Raw genomic sequence first — 18,830 nt, forward strand, 5'->3', positions numbered from 1 at the left:
CTCTTCCATAAAATATTGCTGTATCATTTTCTTTTCCTTTTTATTGTAGAGGCAAACTTGGGTAATTACATTATTTTCAATTATATCATATATTTATTTATTCTCCAGTGAGTGGATGACTCACTAACATCCACTGAAGAGGTTTATTTACTAAAATACTATCTTCATTCATGGTTATGTAAGAAAAAAGTTTATAAATAGATGTCCACCATAAGGTCACTATGCCTGACAGGGTTAACTGCCTAGCTAATAATTGCAGTTATTTCTTTATGCTGTGATTTAGCTCACAATTTTGGATTTATTTATTTATTTGAAAATGTTTAATAATCTAATATTACTATACAACACCCACACAATTAACAAACAGTTTCAATGATAAAAATTCATGTAAACAAAGAATAAATAGAAATGTCTGTTTGCCACAGATTTCACTGAACAATGTAGATTTTTTATTCCAGACCTAGAAGTAGTTTTAGCAATGTTCTTACAAGAAAGAATATTACTATTTAATCTTGGCATGTTATACCAGGCTTGCTCTGAGGGGGAATGTTTCCATGTTCTAATGACAAATACAACTTTTAATACTAATAATCAGATTAATAGCTTAGACTGAAAATGCCTCCTGTTAACACTTCAGTCAGTTCAGTCAAAAGGATTTTCAATCAGATCAAGATGAGCCTAAATCGTGTGATAATCCATTTAACTGGAAAATTTTACCTCATTCATGTAGTGTAATATTTTCTCTACTCGAATCGCAGGGCAGTCAGAGAACATAATGAATAGAAATGCTGCAGTAAAAAAAGACCCATTTTTTGGATACCTTGAACTCAGACCATTGAATATCCATTGAATTAGCAGATTGGTGCTAATTTGATAATCTCGTCTAACGTGATATTCCTAATTTACGTTCGTTTCATGAATGCTTGTGGTTTTATCCATTAACAGCAAATTCAACAAGGACAGCTCTCTCCATTTGATCATTACTAAACATTGCTTGCAGGATGTGATCATGTTGTGTCTTGCTTGTATTGTTTACCTGAACAACAAGTATATGTTATCAGTAAATGTAGTAAAACCATGCTTTTGTCTTCGTTCCTCTAGATTTTGTCCATCATTCCAGTTTCTTTTGACTATTTACATTGCTTTTGCGAGTGCTTCAGTATGGTTAATTTGCTTCCTTAAAGTTGTTTTGGTGGTAAGTTCTGAACAGTAAATTCTTTAATGGGTTTCTTTTAGAGTTATTTCCCTAATCTTTCAATGTTATCACTGGTGTTTGATGTTTATTTCTTAACTTTGTTCATTGATCTCTGTTCCTTTCAAAAAGCACACATTCATTTGGACTGGAAGATTACAAACCATTGCCTAAAAAGGATAAAATCACCTCACTTGTTATGTATCTGTAGGTTTTACAGGTTTGCCTCTTCAACTAAAAACAGGTTTTCGCTCAAATTTCCTGCAAAGGAGAAAAAAAAAGCACTCATGTAAGATAGAGAGTACAGCTTATTTTTGGAAAAGGTAAAGTAGAATTTAAAAAAAAAAAAAGAAAGAAAGAATAGTGTGTTACCATTGCTCACACAACCCAGTCGTGCACATGCATTTGTTAGCAAGTCCACACAAGTGTTCAAAGACACAAACACAGCACCAACAGACACATGACTGCATACAAATGTGTATCCACATTTATTCGCACGTTTCCCCGGCTTTGACAGACCAGACGGTCGAGCGCTTTCTTTTTTTCGCATCTCTCAGAGAACAGATTGCTGATTTTTGCCATAGGGTCAGCCACCACTCTGTTACATTTGCTTGTACACATACACACTCAAGCACTTAGAAACACATGCCGTATTTACACACTAGCCTCAGGGTTAACAATGCCGCCACTGTCAGAGCTAAAGTAGCTCTGATGTGATCATTTGGATTTATGTATTCTCAAACAGGGAGACAGAGATAAAGGCTCAGATCTAATTTACTTGCTTATGTCCAGTTGAATTCTGTTTTCTTCCAGTTATTAGCTCCTGGCTCTGATGCTATCAATGGTTTAATATGATTTCTTTTCCTTTTTTTTGTCATTGGTCCTTATTATCGGTAAACACTATTATACCCATGCATTCTTTACATGCATATTAGCTGTTCTTTTCAAAGATTCTTGCATTTCACCTGCACTCACACAATGAATTCTGTGTGTGTGTGTGTGTGTGTGTGTGTGTGTGTGTGTGTGTGTGTGTGTGTGTGTGTGTGTGTGTGTGTGTGTGTGTGTGTGTGTGTATAAATCATGTTAGTTCAGTGACCCAAAAATAAATGCATCTCTCTCAGTTTGTCAGGGCACCATTAGAGTGAAACAAGCTGCCAAAGGACAATAGTGTAGCTTCTGCAGTTTACATTTCATGTGTGTGCGTGTTTCTGTGTATTTATGAACATTCATGCTGCCTTTCGCTGTATTTTTAGTACAAAAACTTTGCATTACATACATTGTTAGTGTATTTGTGTGCGCCACAGGGTTATGTATGGAGAATATAGAATCACATGAATAAATGTGAGCTTGTTTGTACTTTTTGTTGGAGACAAGGCTTAAGAAACTTTCCATTTTTGACAGTTTTGCAGTGTTTAAACAATCTGATGATGATATTTAGGAGCACATTTAGCAGGGAAACGTCAAATTTAGTACACTAACCTGACAGACGGCTGTGTTAGTCATTCTGCTGTTTCATATTTCCATATTCCGACTCGTAAATATGACACATACAGCCAGCAGAGACAATGAAAGTCTAATAGTAAATGGGAGCGTATGAGTAAAAAAAAATACACTGCATAAAATAAGCTAACCACTTCAGAGTATTAGTTTCACATAATTATTACCCTGCCATTAAAGATTGTATTTTTGCTTAAATCAGGCCTGCTGTGGTCATACAGACCACAGCAGCCTACACTTTTTCATCTTCTGTCTAAAAGCAGAGCAGAGATCTGAATATGTCCTCCACCGCTATGGGAGAGTAATGACATGCATGCGATCTGAGTACAGAGGCCACATTTTTGCCTTGCATTAAAAATCTCATCTGAATCTAGATTAGCTCTCAGAATAATGATTCCTGATGGCATGCAGTGCATGCACACCTGGGGCCAGATGCATAAATGATGTGTATGCACACTCCTTATTCTTTACTTACACTGGTATTTCTAAATAAAGCAAGATGGTGCACATGTCCCACATTTGTCAAATTTTTCAAGGTGTTATATACACCTTAGTTAAGCAACTTAACAGTGGTGTAATGACGTAGAACTAAAAAAAACAGGCACCAAAATGTACAAAACAAAATAGATAGGTTCACAGGAATAGCACTGAATAGTGTTTTTTTTCTTTCTTTTTTTTTGTTTGTTTTACATTTGTTTTTTAATGTTCATTTGAATTGTGAATGCTTTTTATAACATTAATTGCTTCTGTGCATAAAAATGGGTGGGGAAGATCTTGCAAAGAAAACATTAGGAAAAGAACTAGTGTCTACAGAGTGAACACTTAGATGTTCTGGCACAAGGCTTTCTCTGTACCTGACTGGCACACACATCACACAAAAGCCAGGCCTTCATGACATCAAAGGACAGAGCCCAGGACATCACATTCTTAAGCCGATATGATGAGTGCACATTGCCAAAATAATGAAGTAAATTTCAAAAAGCAATATTCCAGTAAATAGTCCTGATTAGTTACTCCTGTGATGGACTGGCAACCTATCTGGAGTTTATCTCACCTCTCCCCTGACGACTGCTGGGATAGGCTCCATGTTCCCCGTGACCCTTAGATGGACTAAGCGGTATAGATAATAAATGAATAGTAATAGTCCTGATAAGGAGTCTAGCGGCAGCTTTCTGGATGAGCTCCAAGTGTGTGTGTGTGTGTGTGTGTGTGTGTGTGTGTCTGTGTGTGTGTGTGTGTGTGTGTCTGTGTGTGTGTGTCCTATAAGAGAAAAGACACCCCTACAAGCCACAGGAGGAAATTACAAGACATTACAATTCTACATTAGTGTTTGTGTCAATTTTAGGAATTTCCCGTATGAATTCACAAAAATATTCATAAAGATGCAGCACAGGGAGATTAATGGCACTGCAACATGCAGCTTCCTTGATTATGTGTCTGTTCTACACAAGCTCAAGACCAGCAATTGACCTTACAGCAAACACTTTTGTCACCGCTGTAGCTGGGTTTTCTTTCAAAGAAACCAATACCTTTGCTTTAGTATGGTTAGAAAAAAAATTCAAGCTAACAATAAAAAGTATTAATAATAAAAATAAATAAATAGAAATTTGAAAAAAAATCTGTTTAATTTGCATTTATTTGATTCGCTTTATTTGAATTTTGCCAATTCACAACAAAGTCATACATACAAAATAAATTCAAGCCACATCACTGTGATCCAATCAGCCAATCAGTGTTCAGACAAGACAATTAAGTAAATTGCATCCAATCTTGACTTCGACTGAATCCACAATCCTCACAGAGGATGGTGAAAGTTGAAAATCAGCCATCTTTCTTGAATCTGTTCCATTTTTTTTAAATGTTTTTTTTTTTACTGTTTGATCATTACCTTCATGAATGGCAGTAATACAGTTCACATCCATGAGACCAAACATCTACATAGTGAATATTGTCTGCATGAACAATCACTCCATGGGGACGTAATTGGTTGGGAAACAGTTTTTAAAAAAATGTCTCTTGTTAAAAGAATATCTTTGTATATTTCCATTTTTTTGTGCACCAAGATAAACAGAGTTGAACCTTGCTCATCCAGGGCTTTCTGCATTTTTTTTTGCCACCATTGAAGTAAAAAAAAAAAACATGCCAACAAATACTTGGTCAGCAGGTATGGAGTCAATAATTTGATACCTGCTGTCATCAGCTCATGGCCTGTAACTTTCTCATGCCATGACTGCAAGCTTCCCAGTTTGCATTGACAGACAGATGTGATCACAAAGCCAGACAAACCACCTTCAGATGTGCTCAAACAGACATGATTTCATTTGCCTGCTTCTATATTTAAACCTTACAGTCAGAATCGGTTTTCCTTATCCAGATGTATCAGATTTGAATGACAGATAGTGTAAATAGGATGCAGGTATCCTTTAAGAGAAACACAGTTTGTAGACCAAAAACTGATAGTAACCTGAAGTGAATGTGGGCACAGAGATGCATGTAAGTTCTGGTGATTCTGTGCATACAAGCCTGCAGAAATGTAATCATTTGTGATAGCCTTTAAGGACAGTATGAGCTAAATGAGTCTAATATTAAAGGCTTAAACCAAAGATTGCTTTTGTTTATATAGGGAAGAGTCTACCTTCCTCTCTTTTGGGATTGCTTTTCAGACTTCTTTAAGAGTCATTATTGTCCAAGTCGAAGCAGAACTGTTTCCCATTTGCCCACAGACATTGTTAATAAGCAATTTATTTTGAAGCCAAATTGAGAGAAACGATTTCCATTGGAACCGCTTTTGTTTTGTGTCTCTTTTCTCCCTTTGACAGCATACTTTCCCTGACTGCAGGCAATTATTAGGAGCTGCATTAAGTCTGTCTGAGGGGAATTGATTTGAGCTCCATTCATCTGCTTTGTCTCATTTGTACACACACACACGCACACACACACATTCACAGAGCAAGGGCAGGGGTTTTTCTAGGACACTGGTTCTTCTGTTGGCAAGCACATTCGAGAAGGCTTTTGTGGAGATGGGGTTGAAGAGGTTGGTGTGTGCACACGCGCAGAAATGAATACTAAAAATGTACACAAGATATATGAAATATTGTTGTCGTGCGTTTTCAAGATAGACACGCAAAATAGGTTATTTGAGCACCTGGACTCTGAGGAGAAGCAAATAATCTGCCATTAAACATTTTGTGCATACAAATGCATATGCGGTACATACACACACACACACCAGTCATTATAAAAAGCTAACTGGTTTGTCATGGCTTTTCTCTCTCCGGGTGTGGAGCTCTATCCCTTCAGAGGTAACTATTGTCTCTATTGTTCCAGTCCATCTGGCTGTAAAGCAGAGACTGCTTGATAGTTCTGTCCTCATTTACCTTGCCCAGTTGCACTGAGACCTTTAAATCATCTGAACGAGCTGGGAAATGAAAAGCGAATCAGGATTATTGCTGCTTTTTCATTTAATGTTCACTTGTATGTATACTAAATCATTCCATTTCAACAAAGCATTTTCATCTGAAAACTTCCCCCTGAGATAATCACAACCAATATAAAATCTTGTTTCAGTTTCCCTCCGGAGAATTCTGACAGCCTGCACACTGTACGACTGCTACATGAAGAAAAAGAAGGAAATCGGACTAGACAGCTGCACTTTGATTTGTGAGAGTGGATCAGTCAGCGGATGACTCACTGGAGTCGTACAGATAAAAGAAACTGTCCAGAAGTCCAGGATATTAAACTGATGCAAAGAAGCAGTTTCCAGTAAACCTTATGTTGTAAACTGATGTAGAAAATTATTATAAAAAATCCCAAAATATCTTACGTGCTTTGAATTGTTGCAGTATTTGTTTCAGTTCGCATGAAGGTTAAAGGAGTTTGTTGCGGTGCTGAAGCCGTTGAGGATGATAGGCTTTGAGGCCTGTTTTACTTCAGTCTCCAGGGTGCTTTAGAGGCATGTTTGTCCACATTTTGGACCAGTTTTACTTAAAGATCTATAGCATCAAACAAAGCTGTTATTCATCATAAAGCTTGTCTTCTGAAATGTCAACACCCTGCCATCCTATGAAAGAGGTTTGCTCATATTTGTGGTCTTTAAGGCCAGAGGACATGCTACGGTACTGTAATTGATTTATAATTTTCTTTTTTCTGCCCTTCCTTGGTTTAAATCATCTTTCTCCTTCTGTCTTCTTGCACTCAGACTCGGCCTAATTTACTATCTGTCCAGGGTAAATAGAAGAACAGTAAACTGGGTTTAATGTATGTGAGAGATCATTGTGCAAGAATTACATGCTCTAATAGATATATTAACAATTTGCAGGACTTGTCTTCTGCCAAACATATCTAATGAACTGCTGGAGACAGAAGCCAACAGAGATGCAGATGATGTGCTAATGTTTAGATTTAGGAAATGAGATTGAACAGAAAAATACAGAGAGGGAGCTGCATGAGTAATGAGTCTAATTATGCTTTGGGCGTCGTACAGAGCTGCTCCAGGTATGATGGATTCCTCCTCTTTCTGCACCACTGAAGGACGCACCGTGGCTCTTCTAGACATAATACTCTCTGTTTGTGTGTCTGCATACAAGCTCTTCATACCCTGTCTTTGTGTGGGTGCAGCTTGGTCGTAAAAAATTGTTTACTGTAGCTAATGGTATGTTAAATGTGTGTGTCTCAAGGGTTAATTGCCAAAGTCTGCAGTAAAACTTCACTGTTGAAAAACAGGCAGTTTGAGTAATCCTCCCTGTGCCAGGCTGTTTACTGCCTCTATGTGAGCCTGCAGTGCTAAGCAGGAAATCTACACCTGAAACATTTATGGAAATTAGACCATAAATCTGAACGCTCACCGTGCATTGTAATCATAAACGTCTAGCATATATTTGCAAATAGTTTTTCAACACAAGCCATTGCACTCCTCCGCATGATGTTGTGTATTTACCGATACCGGTATTGGGTATCAGTCTGACACTACGTGTGTACTTACACTGCGTAGTCTAAAAAGTGTTTTGATATGTTCTGATATTTGTCAAGCCTTACAATAAGAATTTTTATCATCAGCCATAATGAAAAAAGCTATTACAGTTTTTAAAAGTCTTTTGCATCACCTTGACAAGAGAAACTGATTTTAGGCAAGTAGGTACTTTGTCACAGCTGTGAACATAATTCACCAAAAATCACTTTATCCTTTTTATCTATGAAGATACTTCATACTTCATTCTTACGTAAAGAGAATGACCGCTGAATAACCCATCTGATATAATCACATAATAAGCCGCTCAGTGGTTGCATCTAACATTGTGGTCCACCCTCATTACCAGTAAACTGTATTGGGGTTTATTAGGGATCAGGAAGTACTCAAACGTAAGTACTGAGCTTGGCATAAGTGCATCTCTTTGTGTATCTCATTTTTACAGCTACTTTAGTGTTTCTTATCAAACATTCACCATGTGTGTGATTATCCGTTGAAGTAAATATTAATGTACACCACAAAGGTAAATCAAAATTCTGAGGCCTTAATGTTGTTTAAAAGATGGCCATTCATTTAAAATCACTGTTAAAAGTAAACCTATTCACTCTTTTTCCGGACAGGACGGGCTTTGCTGCGTTTAAATGGGGAGAAGTTGGAGAGGATGGGAATCGTCCAGGAGACGCTGAGGCAGGAGGTCCTCCAACAAGTCCTCCAGCTGCAGGTCAGAGAAGAGGTTCGCAATTTGCAGCTCCTTAGCAGAAGTAAGTGGCTTCTCTGTTATTGTGTTTGCAATTTATTTAGGGAATTTCTGGGAGATGGAAAAAACACTGGGACAAGTGTTTGTTTGGTCAAAATGAGAGGAAGCTGTCTGAAATGATGCATGCCTGCTGTGACATACGTGGAGTTGGACATCCAAGTGCAATTGCTTGTGAATTTGTGCTTTTATTGATGGGAACTCTCGATTTGCCACCCTAAACTACGACTTTGGTAAACACTTCTATTACCCAGCCATCTGTAAACTGGTCCAGTCAATCACCGCTGACCTGGATTCACTTGATGTGGCCTGTTTTGTGTAAATGTGTTTTTCTGCTGTAGAGTGTTGTAGGTTGTTGTGTTGTGTGATTTGATGGCCATGACTCATCAAAGTGAATGTTGAACTTGAATCTCGTTCCAGTGGTCCCAGGACATACTTTAAATGTCAAGCTTTCCCCTCTAACTAGCCGCATGAACACGACTCACGGACAGTACATACTGACCAGATAAACCTCCGAATGCATGAACGGCCTGTTTTCTTCAGGTTCTGCATTTCATACGAATGCTCTGTACCAAAAGGAAATATTTATTTCATTTAGGATGATCTGACAATGTTTTGCCAATAAGCTGATCATTGTAAACAGATGTTGCAAAGGCTCATTATATTAAGTGGTCTTTGTTGTTTGACAAGCTCACGCTTTCACTTTTTTGATCATGCATGCTGCTGATGCTCTTTGTTTGGTTTTCCTCATAGACTACTTTGAGGTAAGTGCCTCCAAATCTCTTTTGTTCTTTTTATTTCATTCCCCCCCATCATCTTTCCTTTTGGACGTGGAAATGTATATGTAGGTATTATACAAGCTTGTGTCTGGATCCAGACATGACAGGAGAGCTCCATAACATAGAAATGAGGAGAAGGAGCAACATTGACCTGACTGAACCACTGAGTCAGCTGTCTGCTGGACAGTCCACTGTTTTAACCAAAGTCATTTAATAGCCGCATATAAAACAGTTATTATTTAAATTACTTTGGGAAAAATGAAAAAAAGAGCTGTTGTTTTTTGAATGAACAAAACAAAACAGATAAAAAGATACAAACTGCAGCTGGGGAATAAATACACTCGAAGAAAAACCAATTGTGTTGCATGAGCCGAGCTGCACTCATGTGAGCGTTATCATTTCCTGTTTGCAAGATTATATAGCAGCAGCTGTGCAGAAGAGTTGGAGCAAATGTAATACTTCTTCAATTAAAATGTCTGACACACTCACTCCCTTTTCCTGAAAAAGCTGTTACTATGCTGTTTTCCTAGTCAGACTTGTATACATTATATTCTTTTTACAACCCATTTGTTCATTAATGCCTTTGTATTTAGTTTTCCCTCCAAATAATGTTACTTTTGTACCTGTGTACAAGGAACGAAACAGTTGCATACCTACTTAAACTGCACATCATCACTAGTGCTAAATAAGAAATGTATTCTTGATTCAGAATCAAATCTGCACAATTTCAATTAGAGAGCTTTGTAACATTCTAATAAATATATATGCAAAAGTGGAATTAGAAAAACAAACAATTTCATTCAGATCTGTTTTAGGATGGGAAACAGACAAATCAGATTCCAGCGCTAGCATGGAATTTGATTATATGTTACAATTAATTTCAACAAAGAGGCACAGTCCCCCCCTTTGTATTTTTTTGTTTTCCCCAACTTTGAAATATTGTTTTTTTTATCTTTCTGATTGCCTGAGTTGCAGTTTTCTTAAATACATTCTGTATGGGTAGATGGAAACTTTATTGTCATTAGTATAGTAGTTGCAATAGATAGACAAACATACATAGATTATTTGATTGACTGCAGATCCCTAGTCAGTTTTTTTTCTGACTTTACCTTACTCCATGCAGATAGAAAAAGTTCCAGACATCCATGTTCTTAAATGTGTGTGTTCAGATTTTCACTTAGCGATATTATACGCTAGTGGGAAAATGGGGGTTTTGATGACTTTCAATCCAATCAAGAATGTTGAATTGAACCAAATTTGGTAATGCGATGCAGCTGATTGGTAAGGAGAATGAAATTGCTGTTCGACGCCTCTGTTAACTGGACAGTGCTAATGTAATTTCCCAGTTCATCAGGCTCTGACTCTGAGCTATAAGGGTAGGCTAATTAGGTGGCCCCCCAAACAGCTGATCTCCACAGGGTTGGGGGCTACTCTGAGGTGAAAGACGTAAAGGACAAATTGGAAAGTGGTGGAAGAAGTAAGAGTACAGGTGTTTCAACTTTTTATGAAATGAGAAAGTGATGATAGAGCAGTAAATGAGAGCAAAGGTGCAGTAGAATCAAAACTTTTATACTGTTTACATGAAAATGACAGTCTTTGTAATTATCTACAGTATACTCTGTATCTGTTTTATTTAAAGGTTGGGGTGAGCTTGTATCCACAATCATGCACTTCTGGATCTTATACTTAAATGCTTTATACACAATAGAATAGAAACTCTCATTACATAGAAGTACAACAAAACTATAGTCTGTCTCCAGACTGTTCATATCTAAATTGAAATAATATAGAAACTATATAAAGAAAATAAAGTAAATAAATGATTTAAATGAATAAAGAAGTATAAAAATATACCTATTTAAAGGCCTGAGTGCCATCCAATATCACAAATAAAATGTAATATATACCAGTGTCTCCCTATTCCAGTTCTGTGGACCCCCTGCCCTGCATGGTTTATAGGCAACTCTACCTTAACACACCTGAATGAAATAAAGGACGCATTAGCAGGATGCAAATAACTTGATGGGAAAGTTCAACAATCAGACTCAGGTGCTTTTGAGAAGGAACATGTCTAAAACATGCAGGGCAGGGGGGCCTGAGGACCGGAACTGAGAAACACTGCTACATACATACACATACTTGCATTTGGTGGTATTATTACTATCAGGGTGCGGCAGTGATGAGGACCCAAGTCCAGGACAAAGAGGCAGGTGATGGATGGAATGCAGGAGTAAGTTTAATTAATCAGAACAAAACCAAAGGCTACATGAAAACACAACATGATGATCTGACTAACACTGACTGGAAACGAATGGTATGTAATGGAAGACAATAAACGAGGAAAAGGTTGAGTGGGTTAGCAATTAAAACCAGGGGAGCTCATTAACAGGAAATAAAGCAGGATGTTAAACACAAGGGAGAAGGACTACAAAATAAAGCAGGAAAGGAAACCCTAAATGACATGACTCAAGAAAAACCCCAATCAAAACCCACAGATCATGACAGTTGCACTTTCATATTCAATATAGCAGATGTGATATTGTGAAATCTGAAGATGAATTAACAGTGTAATTACAGTTTGTGAGTGTTAACACAAGGAAAGAACCTATTTGCTATCCTGGCTGTGCAGGATTTGACTAACCTACATCTTTATCCAGAGGGAATCAGGCCAGGCTGGTGGAGGGCTGGCTGGGAAGGGCCAGACAGGATAATATTGACTCGTCTGAGACAGCATGAGGTGGCGATCTCCTTTAGGTGCTATGATTGTACCTGCTGCTCACCACTTGCAGAGGTTTTCAGTTTGCAGCGGAACTTCCTGCAACCCAAGCTGCGATGACCTTGGCAAAAGTGACATAATTTGGCTAATATGATAGGTTGTACAATTAACCTTCATAAGTTTGCTGTGATTCCTGAGAGGAATACTGGTCTAACAGAAGTACTAGCACGGCTTTTGACAGCATATAGTTTAATGATCAAGAGAGAAAGGATGTTTTGACCCACAACAATGAGGTGATATTTGTGGGTAAGTATGGCGTTAGTGAAATGAAAGGATAAGAGGTAAGAATATAGGAGGTTGACTCAGACAGTAGCAAATGCATATACAGACTAAGCACTCACAGCACTCCACACACACCGTCAACTTTTCCCCCTCAACAGTTCTCCTTATGCGCTTACAATTGTGATTTGATTTATCAGGCCATCATATCACCTGTCAGGCCTGATTCATCTCCAGTGGATTTACCAAAAATTAAATATTGATCTCACAATAACTTTTGAGAAAGGGAATGAAAACACAGAGCATGCGACTGAAATCTGATGCGAGTTTGACTCAGATCTGATCCATGACAACTGTTATAAGGCTTCTAAATTATTCATATCAGGAGTGTAAAATGCACTCCTCTGTGATTCTTAAACTTTCACAAGCAATAAACGCTATCCACAGCTCCTTTTGATGAACGAAATGCGGTGCTGTTTTGTGATTCAAAGTTAAAAGGAAAAATGCTTGAAAAGATAGGCTCTCTAGGGGTTAGATTTGCTTTGCAGTTTGAAAGATTTACACACCTTGCTAGACTCAAAAAAACACACTTTGGTGCAAAATGCCAAAGCAAAAACAAGTTTTCTTCCTATCCTGACAAGTTTTCAAATAGATGATACCGTCAACATGTGTGACTGTAGGGGTTGTGCTCAGTGCCGGGTCCCATCCACACACGTAGCTGGGAAATGTGGCCAAACAGCTTCATTCTTGTTTAATCAATTCAAAGGATTAAGTTGTTTCTCATGGTCTGTGAGATGTTCAGATAAGATGGTCAGGTGCTTTTTGTTAATTCAGTAGGCTGTCAGATGCCTGTTTGTGAAAAATGGCTTCCATTTTACCTTTCCACTATAAGGAATGACTGCCTTCTGTAAAGTTTTCCCATCTACTGGGATCGCTTTAAAGAGCAACCATTGGGCTCTTGGTTCTGACCACTATGGAAAAACAGACGCTATTATGTTGGGTTTTTTTTTTTTTACACTTTAAGCTCTTTGCCTCACAGCTTTGTTTTCACAATGAGATATTCTGCACAACTTTGAGATTGTATACAGACAAGTGTGTATCCTCACTGTACTATGAAGTAGGTAGAACATAGCTCGGCTATGGTCAGGTTTTACAGATAGAAGATAGAACCGAAAAAGAATAAAGGATTTGATGTGAACATGTAATAGCAATGCAATCTCTGATTTGAATCAATAAACAAAAGCTGGGAGATCGTGCATTTTAATGAGTAAAGGTGACCTGCACTCATTCCAAGATAAGCTGGAAACACAAAGAGGAGAGGTTAAAAGAGTTTTGCAAGTTTCTGTTGGAGAGTGGGAGGAGAGGAGGAGGAGAGGAAGACTGAAGTTAAGCTCAGCTGCAAGTAGAGATGACATGTGTAACAGTTCAAGAAAAATACTGGGGATGAAATTTGCCAATCACAGAGATTGGCAAGAAATAAGACTGGTCAAGAGGTTAATGGAGGGACTTGGGCAGTGAAAGAAAACGTGCTCTGACAATCCTTTTATTTCATGGTTATGTGGCTCCACATTCCCTCCCATGTTGTTCTTTCCACGGCAGACTCACTGGCTCAGAGCGCTGAAATATCATTTCACATTCAGCATAAAATTACATTGGTTGTAAATCATCGTTGAAAATGTTCTTCTCCACACAATGAGTGTGGCAAAAAAAAATAGAGTGAATTAACAAAGCGATTGGTGACTGAAAGGAATTTAAACCTTTTGTGTCATACATTCAGAAGAGAACGTGCAAAGCCACATTTGGAAAATTTCTTGCTTTACTGATGTTTTGATTAGTTAGTTAAATCATTTCAGCAGAAGGATTTAACAGCAATTTTTTTTTCATTGAAAGAAAGGCACATTCATGCTGAATAGTTAGATGGGTTCTCTGAAGGACACACTCCCTTTCTCGCTAGCTGCTTTCACAATGCCGTTAGGGCTACATGACAAAGCTGCATTTCAGACGAGTCATTATCAGTCATAATTCACATGCAGGATGAGAAATGTGAGCTTCCACAATGGTCCATTTTGTTGTTATTTCTGATCGATATTATAATTTTATAATGCAGGTTCCTGTGTTGCTTTGTATGCTCAATCAGTAGCCATAAACTTACATTTACTGAGCAGCTTGTAAAGAAATATATATAATGATACCTATTCCAAATGAAATGCCATCAATATAAGATAAAAATGTGACAAGCATCTTTATTTTCTAATAAAAGTAAACAACATTTAGATCCATAAAAGTTCGTCATACTTAGTTTTCAAGAGGAGAAGATGGAAGTGTTCATATATGATAAGATACCTTTGACTTTTTTAAATTTCTTCTCTTTATCAAAATAAACTTTAAATATGTACTAAATTGACTCTGGGCGATATGGCAAAAAAAATGTTCATGATATATTTTTTCTTATTTTATATTCATGATTTTTAATCACATTTTTTTCAATATTGTCATTTTAAAAACATTTGTACCAATAACTAAAGGCACTAAGGAGTAGTTCAACATTTTACTAACATGCGAAGTAAATAACAAAGCAAATTTACAAAGATCATCATCAGAATCAGAAGGATAGAGCTCCTCTGCTGGTTCACCACCGTGGCTGCATCTGGAACATTAAAGTTTTTCTGCAGAGAGGAAGTCAAACTCAAATAGCACCTGTAGCAGTGTAACTTTGTGAACAAATACAAGTTATCAGTTATCATTTGAAAATATATAATTTATAAAATGAATAATTATTGTAATGTTAAATATACATATTTTAAATGTAAGGTGATATAACTATCACAAAATCCATAATCTATCATTTTTTGTGGATTCGACTCATCATGGTGATAAGGTACCAATATTTCCACAATCATCTTGTCTTGCAGAGATATTACCAAATTTGGGCTTTTTAAATAGCGCCAGTAATAATTGTTTCTTTTCAAAAACTTGAGAAAGTTTTCAGCTTTTGCTACGACTGCATACAGCAGTAGCAGATCATTTTTGGCAGTACCCATTTTTATGACACAGAAAACCATTGTTTAGGTCATGTGGTGAAAATGCTAGCTTTTCTTTGTGGCAAACTAGCAACCATCATAGATCTTCCTTTAGGCTTTTAATAGTGGTTAAGGTCAGGGCATGATGGTGGCCACACCATAAGGGTATCTGCCTTTATACCCATTGCAGCCAAAGATTCAGTAATTTATTTGCTGCTTGGGATGGTGCATTGCCTTGCAAATATTTTTCCCACCAAAGGCATGGTTCTTTCTTGTCCCTTTTACCATGGTAGAAAATTGTCAGGAACTGTGAACATCTTGCAGAGGTCATTTTAATCCCCCTTCAGGCTCCCTAAAGGGGATTTCTGAACTTCTAAGCCCACTGCAAATGTTTCTCTTTGTGAGTTTTGGTTAAGGGTGGCCAAAATACATCTTCATGCACAACTGCTGCCTCTGAAGTATTCTGCATCAAGAGCTTCTTGAGATTCCAGAGACACCAGCAGATTCAGCAGGGAAAAACTACTGGACAGCGACTTTTTCCAACTGTTAACTGAAGTTTGACATTCCTGATTAAACAAGCCTGTTTGCTTTCTGAATCCCACACATTTTTTTTTAACAATATGATGATCTTGCTTCAGTTTTCGTAAAATGTCCAATGTTTTCATTCATTTCACAAGGAATTGCAGTGTTTCACACTTCACATTTGGAGAAAGATCCTTCTTTTACTCCATACAGCACGGAAACTGTGGCTTGCTTAATCTGGAGAAACCTCCTTATGTTGTTTTGCTTTGATTAAGCTCACGTGGAAAACAACAAAGAAACTCTTCCCAATCCAAAATGTTTATTTAACTGAAATCCTACTTACAGAATTGCTTGGGACACAATGTAGTGATCAACAAAATTACAAAGTATAAAACACTCATTTTTTCCTACCTCACCATGGTAACCATGGATACACTGGATTCGGGTCATACCTAACAGTTCAGTTGTCACAGTTTGTTTCCTGTTGAAAACGTATTTATATGTTTTTAAGTGACTAAAGTTGCTCTTGAACTGTCAAAGTTTTGGTATTTTCTTTTACTAAACCATCCATAAACTTAGTACATCTGCTTTTCAAACGGTGTTTGAATCTCAAAACATACAGTGACACAGTCCTTAACATGTGAAAGAGTGAGTTCACACCAATGCATAAAATCTATGCAAATTACAATACACCATACACACCCATCTAACATTCCAGGAGTCTCTTACTTATGTCTTTTCGTGCATAACCCTGCATTGTTTGGAAAAGGCAATGGCTCCGCTTTTTTCAAGCATGAATATTGTATTTGTATTTTTAGACGGTGAGTTTCCAGAGGGTTTGGCTGTTTTATTTTCATCAGTTAGTACAAGGTGAGGCTTATGTCTTTTGTAGCCTGGAGCGACAGCTCTCTGAGGGTTTGTAGGAAGCATGCAGGGATTGTAACATCTGGAAAGCTTTGGAAGTGAGGGTTCAGATCAGAGCCCAGGGAGAGATCTGTCCTCCTTCCTCTCCTGCTTAGCCACTGCTTGTTGGTTTATCTTTATAATAAACTGCCAGTGCTTCTTTCCTCCTGAACGTATGAAAATTTCATCACAGTCTGTGAAGCCATCTGCCATGTGTCAAAATGCTTGCTCATTAAGTAAAGCTGATGATGTTGCAAACAACCCTAAAACATCGAACACCCCCCCACCCGCAACAACAAAGCATGCTGTTGGCAGTGCTGTAGTTGCCGTGGGAGACTGTCTTGGTAACCTTCTAGGTCACTTCAGCAAAGTTGTCCATGTTCACTGAGCTTCACTCTAGAGCTCCATGTGGTGCCTGCCAGCTGAACTGTAGATTAATTACAATATGAATGAAACTCTAAACACGATGGACAAAGAAGAAGAAGGAGTGTGTTATTCCTCAGACCTGACCAAATTTTGCTTGCTGTTTATCCCCCGTTTCCACCCGCCTCTCTTCCTCTGCTGCACCTAAGCTTTGACAAATCCATAAGCAGCTCGTTTCAAAGAATTTATATCAGTGAGGCAGCTCTAGCCTTTTTCTGTACAAGCCTCTAGTCACATGGTTCTGCCCACTATCGCCCCGTCGCCTCCTGGTTCAGGTTGACTCCGGTGCCAAGTTACATCTGCCTGTGTCTAGTAACAGGTGGTCCATCTTCCTTGGCTATTGGGAGAAGAGAGCTTAGTGCTGAAATGCCAGCAGACTGAGAGAGGAAAGTCTGCGTTCCTGCTGACACTTGAGACATCTCAGGATGGATAGAACAGGCTGATTTTCAGAGAGACCGCTCGGCTGCATCTGCAGAGAATAAAAGATAATGGCATTTAGAAAAACAGGCTATTAATGGCTAGATTTAACGTTGGTCTTTTTTGAGAGTGTAATCTGATTATAGTTTTTGAGAAGCTTTTTACAAGGATCGAACTTATACTAATGAATGTGTGCCTTTTTTTATTCATTTCTGCAATTTTCATCTGATTTATTAGTCGTGGAATTTGTTGCTTTATGTTTTACATGAACGATGATCAGCAACACTAGTTTCTTTGTAGCATAGTTGAATCTGAGTTAGACAGATTCAGTGGGATTCCATTGCTTTGACACTGAAGAGCCTCTTGCAGAAGAGGCTTGGCACATCGGACTGTTTTACACAAACAGTCATACAAGTTGTGAGAAATCTATTTATTACCCATCAGCTGAGGTTATATGGTTCATGGTGTGGGAACAATCAATTGCTCCACTTTAACCTCCACTTTCTGTGTCCATGTCAATCTAAACTATGCACACCCTCTCTCTTCTCTCCCCTCTCTGCAGCCTCCTTTGGAAATTTCTCGTAGCTCATCCCTGGATCAGTTTGGCAGCCCTTCCCCACATCCCCTGTCACAATGCGCCTCTAGGAGCCATGGAAGAGCTGCTGTCTTCAGATATGTGAACAGAGAATCAACGGGAGAAAGGGGAGAGGATGAGCCTATAGACTACGTGCCAACTGGTCTGGAGGATTCTCATTCAACACGGCCAATCTGGTTTACAGACACTTAGACAGAGACAAAGCTCTGTTCAGCGCAGGGATACCCACTGTAACATAATGATGCAACGACAGATTCACTAGTGAGGATTTAGACCTGACGCTGGCTCGATCCTAGCAAATCTCTTTTTGGTTTCCTGCCTCATTAGGATGTGACTGATTGAGCAGCTAAAATGAAGAAAAAACTTGGATTTGTTCACAAACATGATTCATAATTCCTTGAATTCTGGTGTAAGCAGAGATTTACATGCAGTGCTACTATTTGGAGGAAGGATTCTAAGTGGAGGCAATTTTCAGTCAGTACCAGTTTAAGCTGAATGTCATTCCCACAATAAATCTTTTTGTATTGTGAATTATCTGCAGTATGTTAAAGAGAAGTTATACATATATATACATATATATATATATACATATATATATATATATATATATATATACATATATACATATGAGTGTGGTAGAGTAACATACACTTTTTAATCTGTGTATACTGTAATGGTAATTTAGTGTATTATTAACGGATTGAATCCAAGGGGCTCATAGGGTCATTGTGACCACTGACTCTTTATGCTTGATAAAGAAATAATTT

General features: G+C 37.9%; 1 protein-coding gene across 1 annotated transcript in view; it reads left to right on the forward strand.

The window, feature by feature from the left end:
• LOC306754504 (sterile alpha motif domain-containing protein 10-like) overlaps positions 1-18,053 on the forward strand; it is a gene marked incomplete at both ends in the record, with an annotated part of 60,109 nt that extends 42,056 nt beyond the window's left edge. Inside the window, 2 exons of the mRNA XM_079238523.1 lie at positions 8,276-8,416; positions 18,031-18,053. Coding sequence (XP_079094649.1) covers positions 8,276-8,416; positions 18,031-18,053 — 164 coding nt within the window. The remainder of the gene's footprint in view (positions 1-8,275; positions 8,417-18,030) is intronic.
• Positions 18,054-18,830: the final 777 nt, after the last annotated feature.

Source organism: Telmatherina bonti (genome assembly GCF_933228915.1).
Source record: "Telmatherina bonti genome assembly, chromosome: 4".
NCBI classification, from domain to species: domain Eukaryota; kingdom Metazoa; phylum Chordata; class Actinopteri; order Atheriniformes; family Telmatherinidae; genus Telmatherina; species Telmatherina bonti.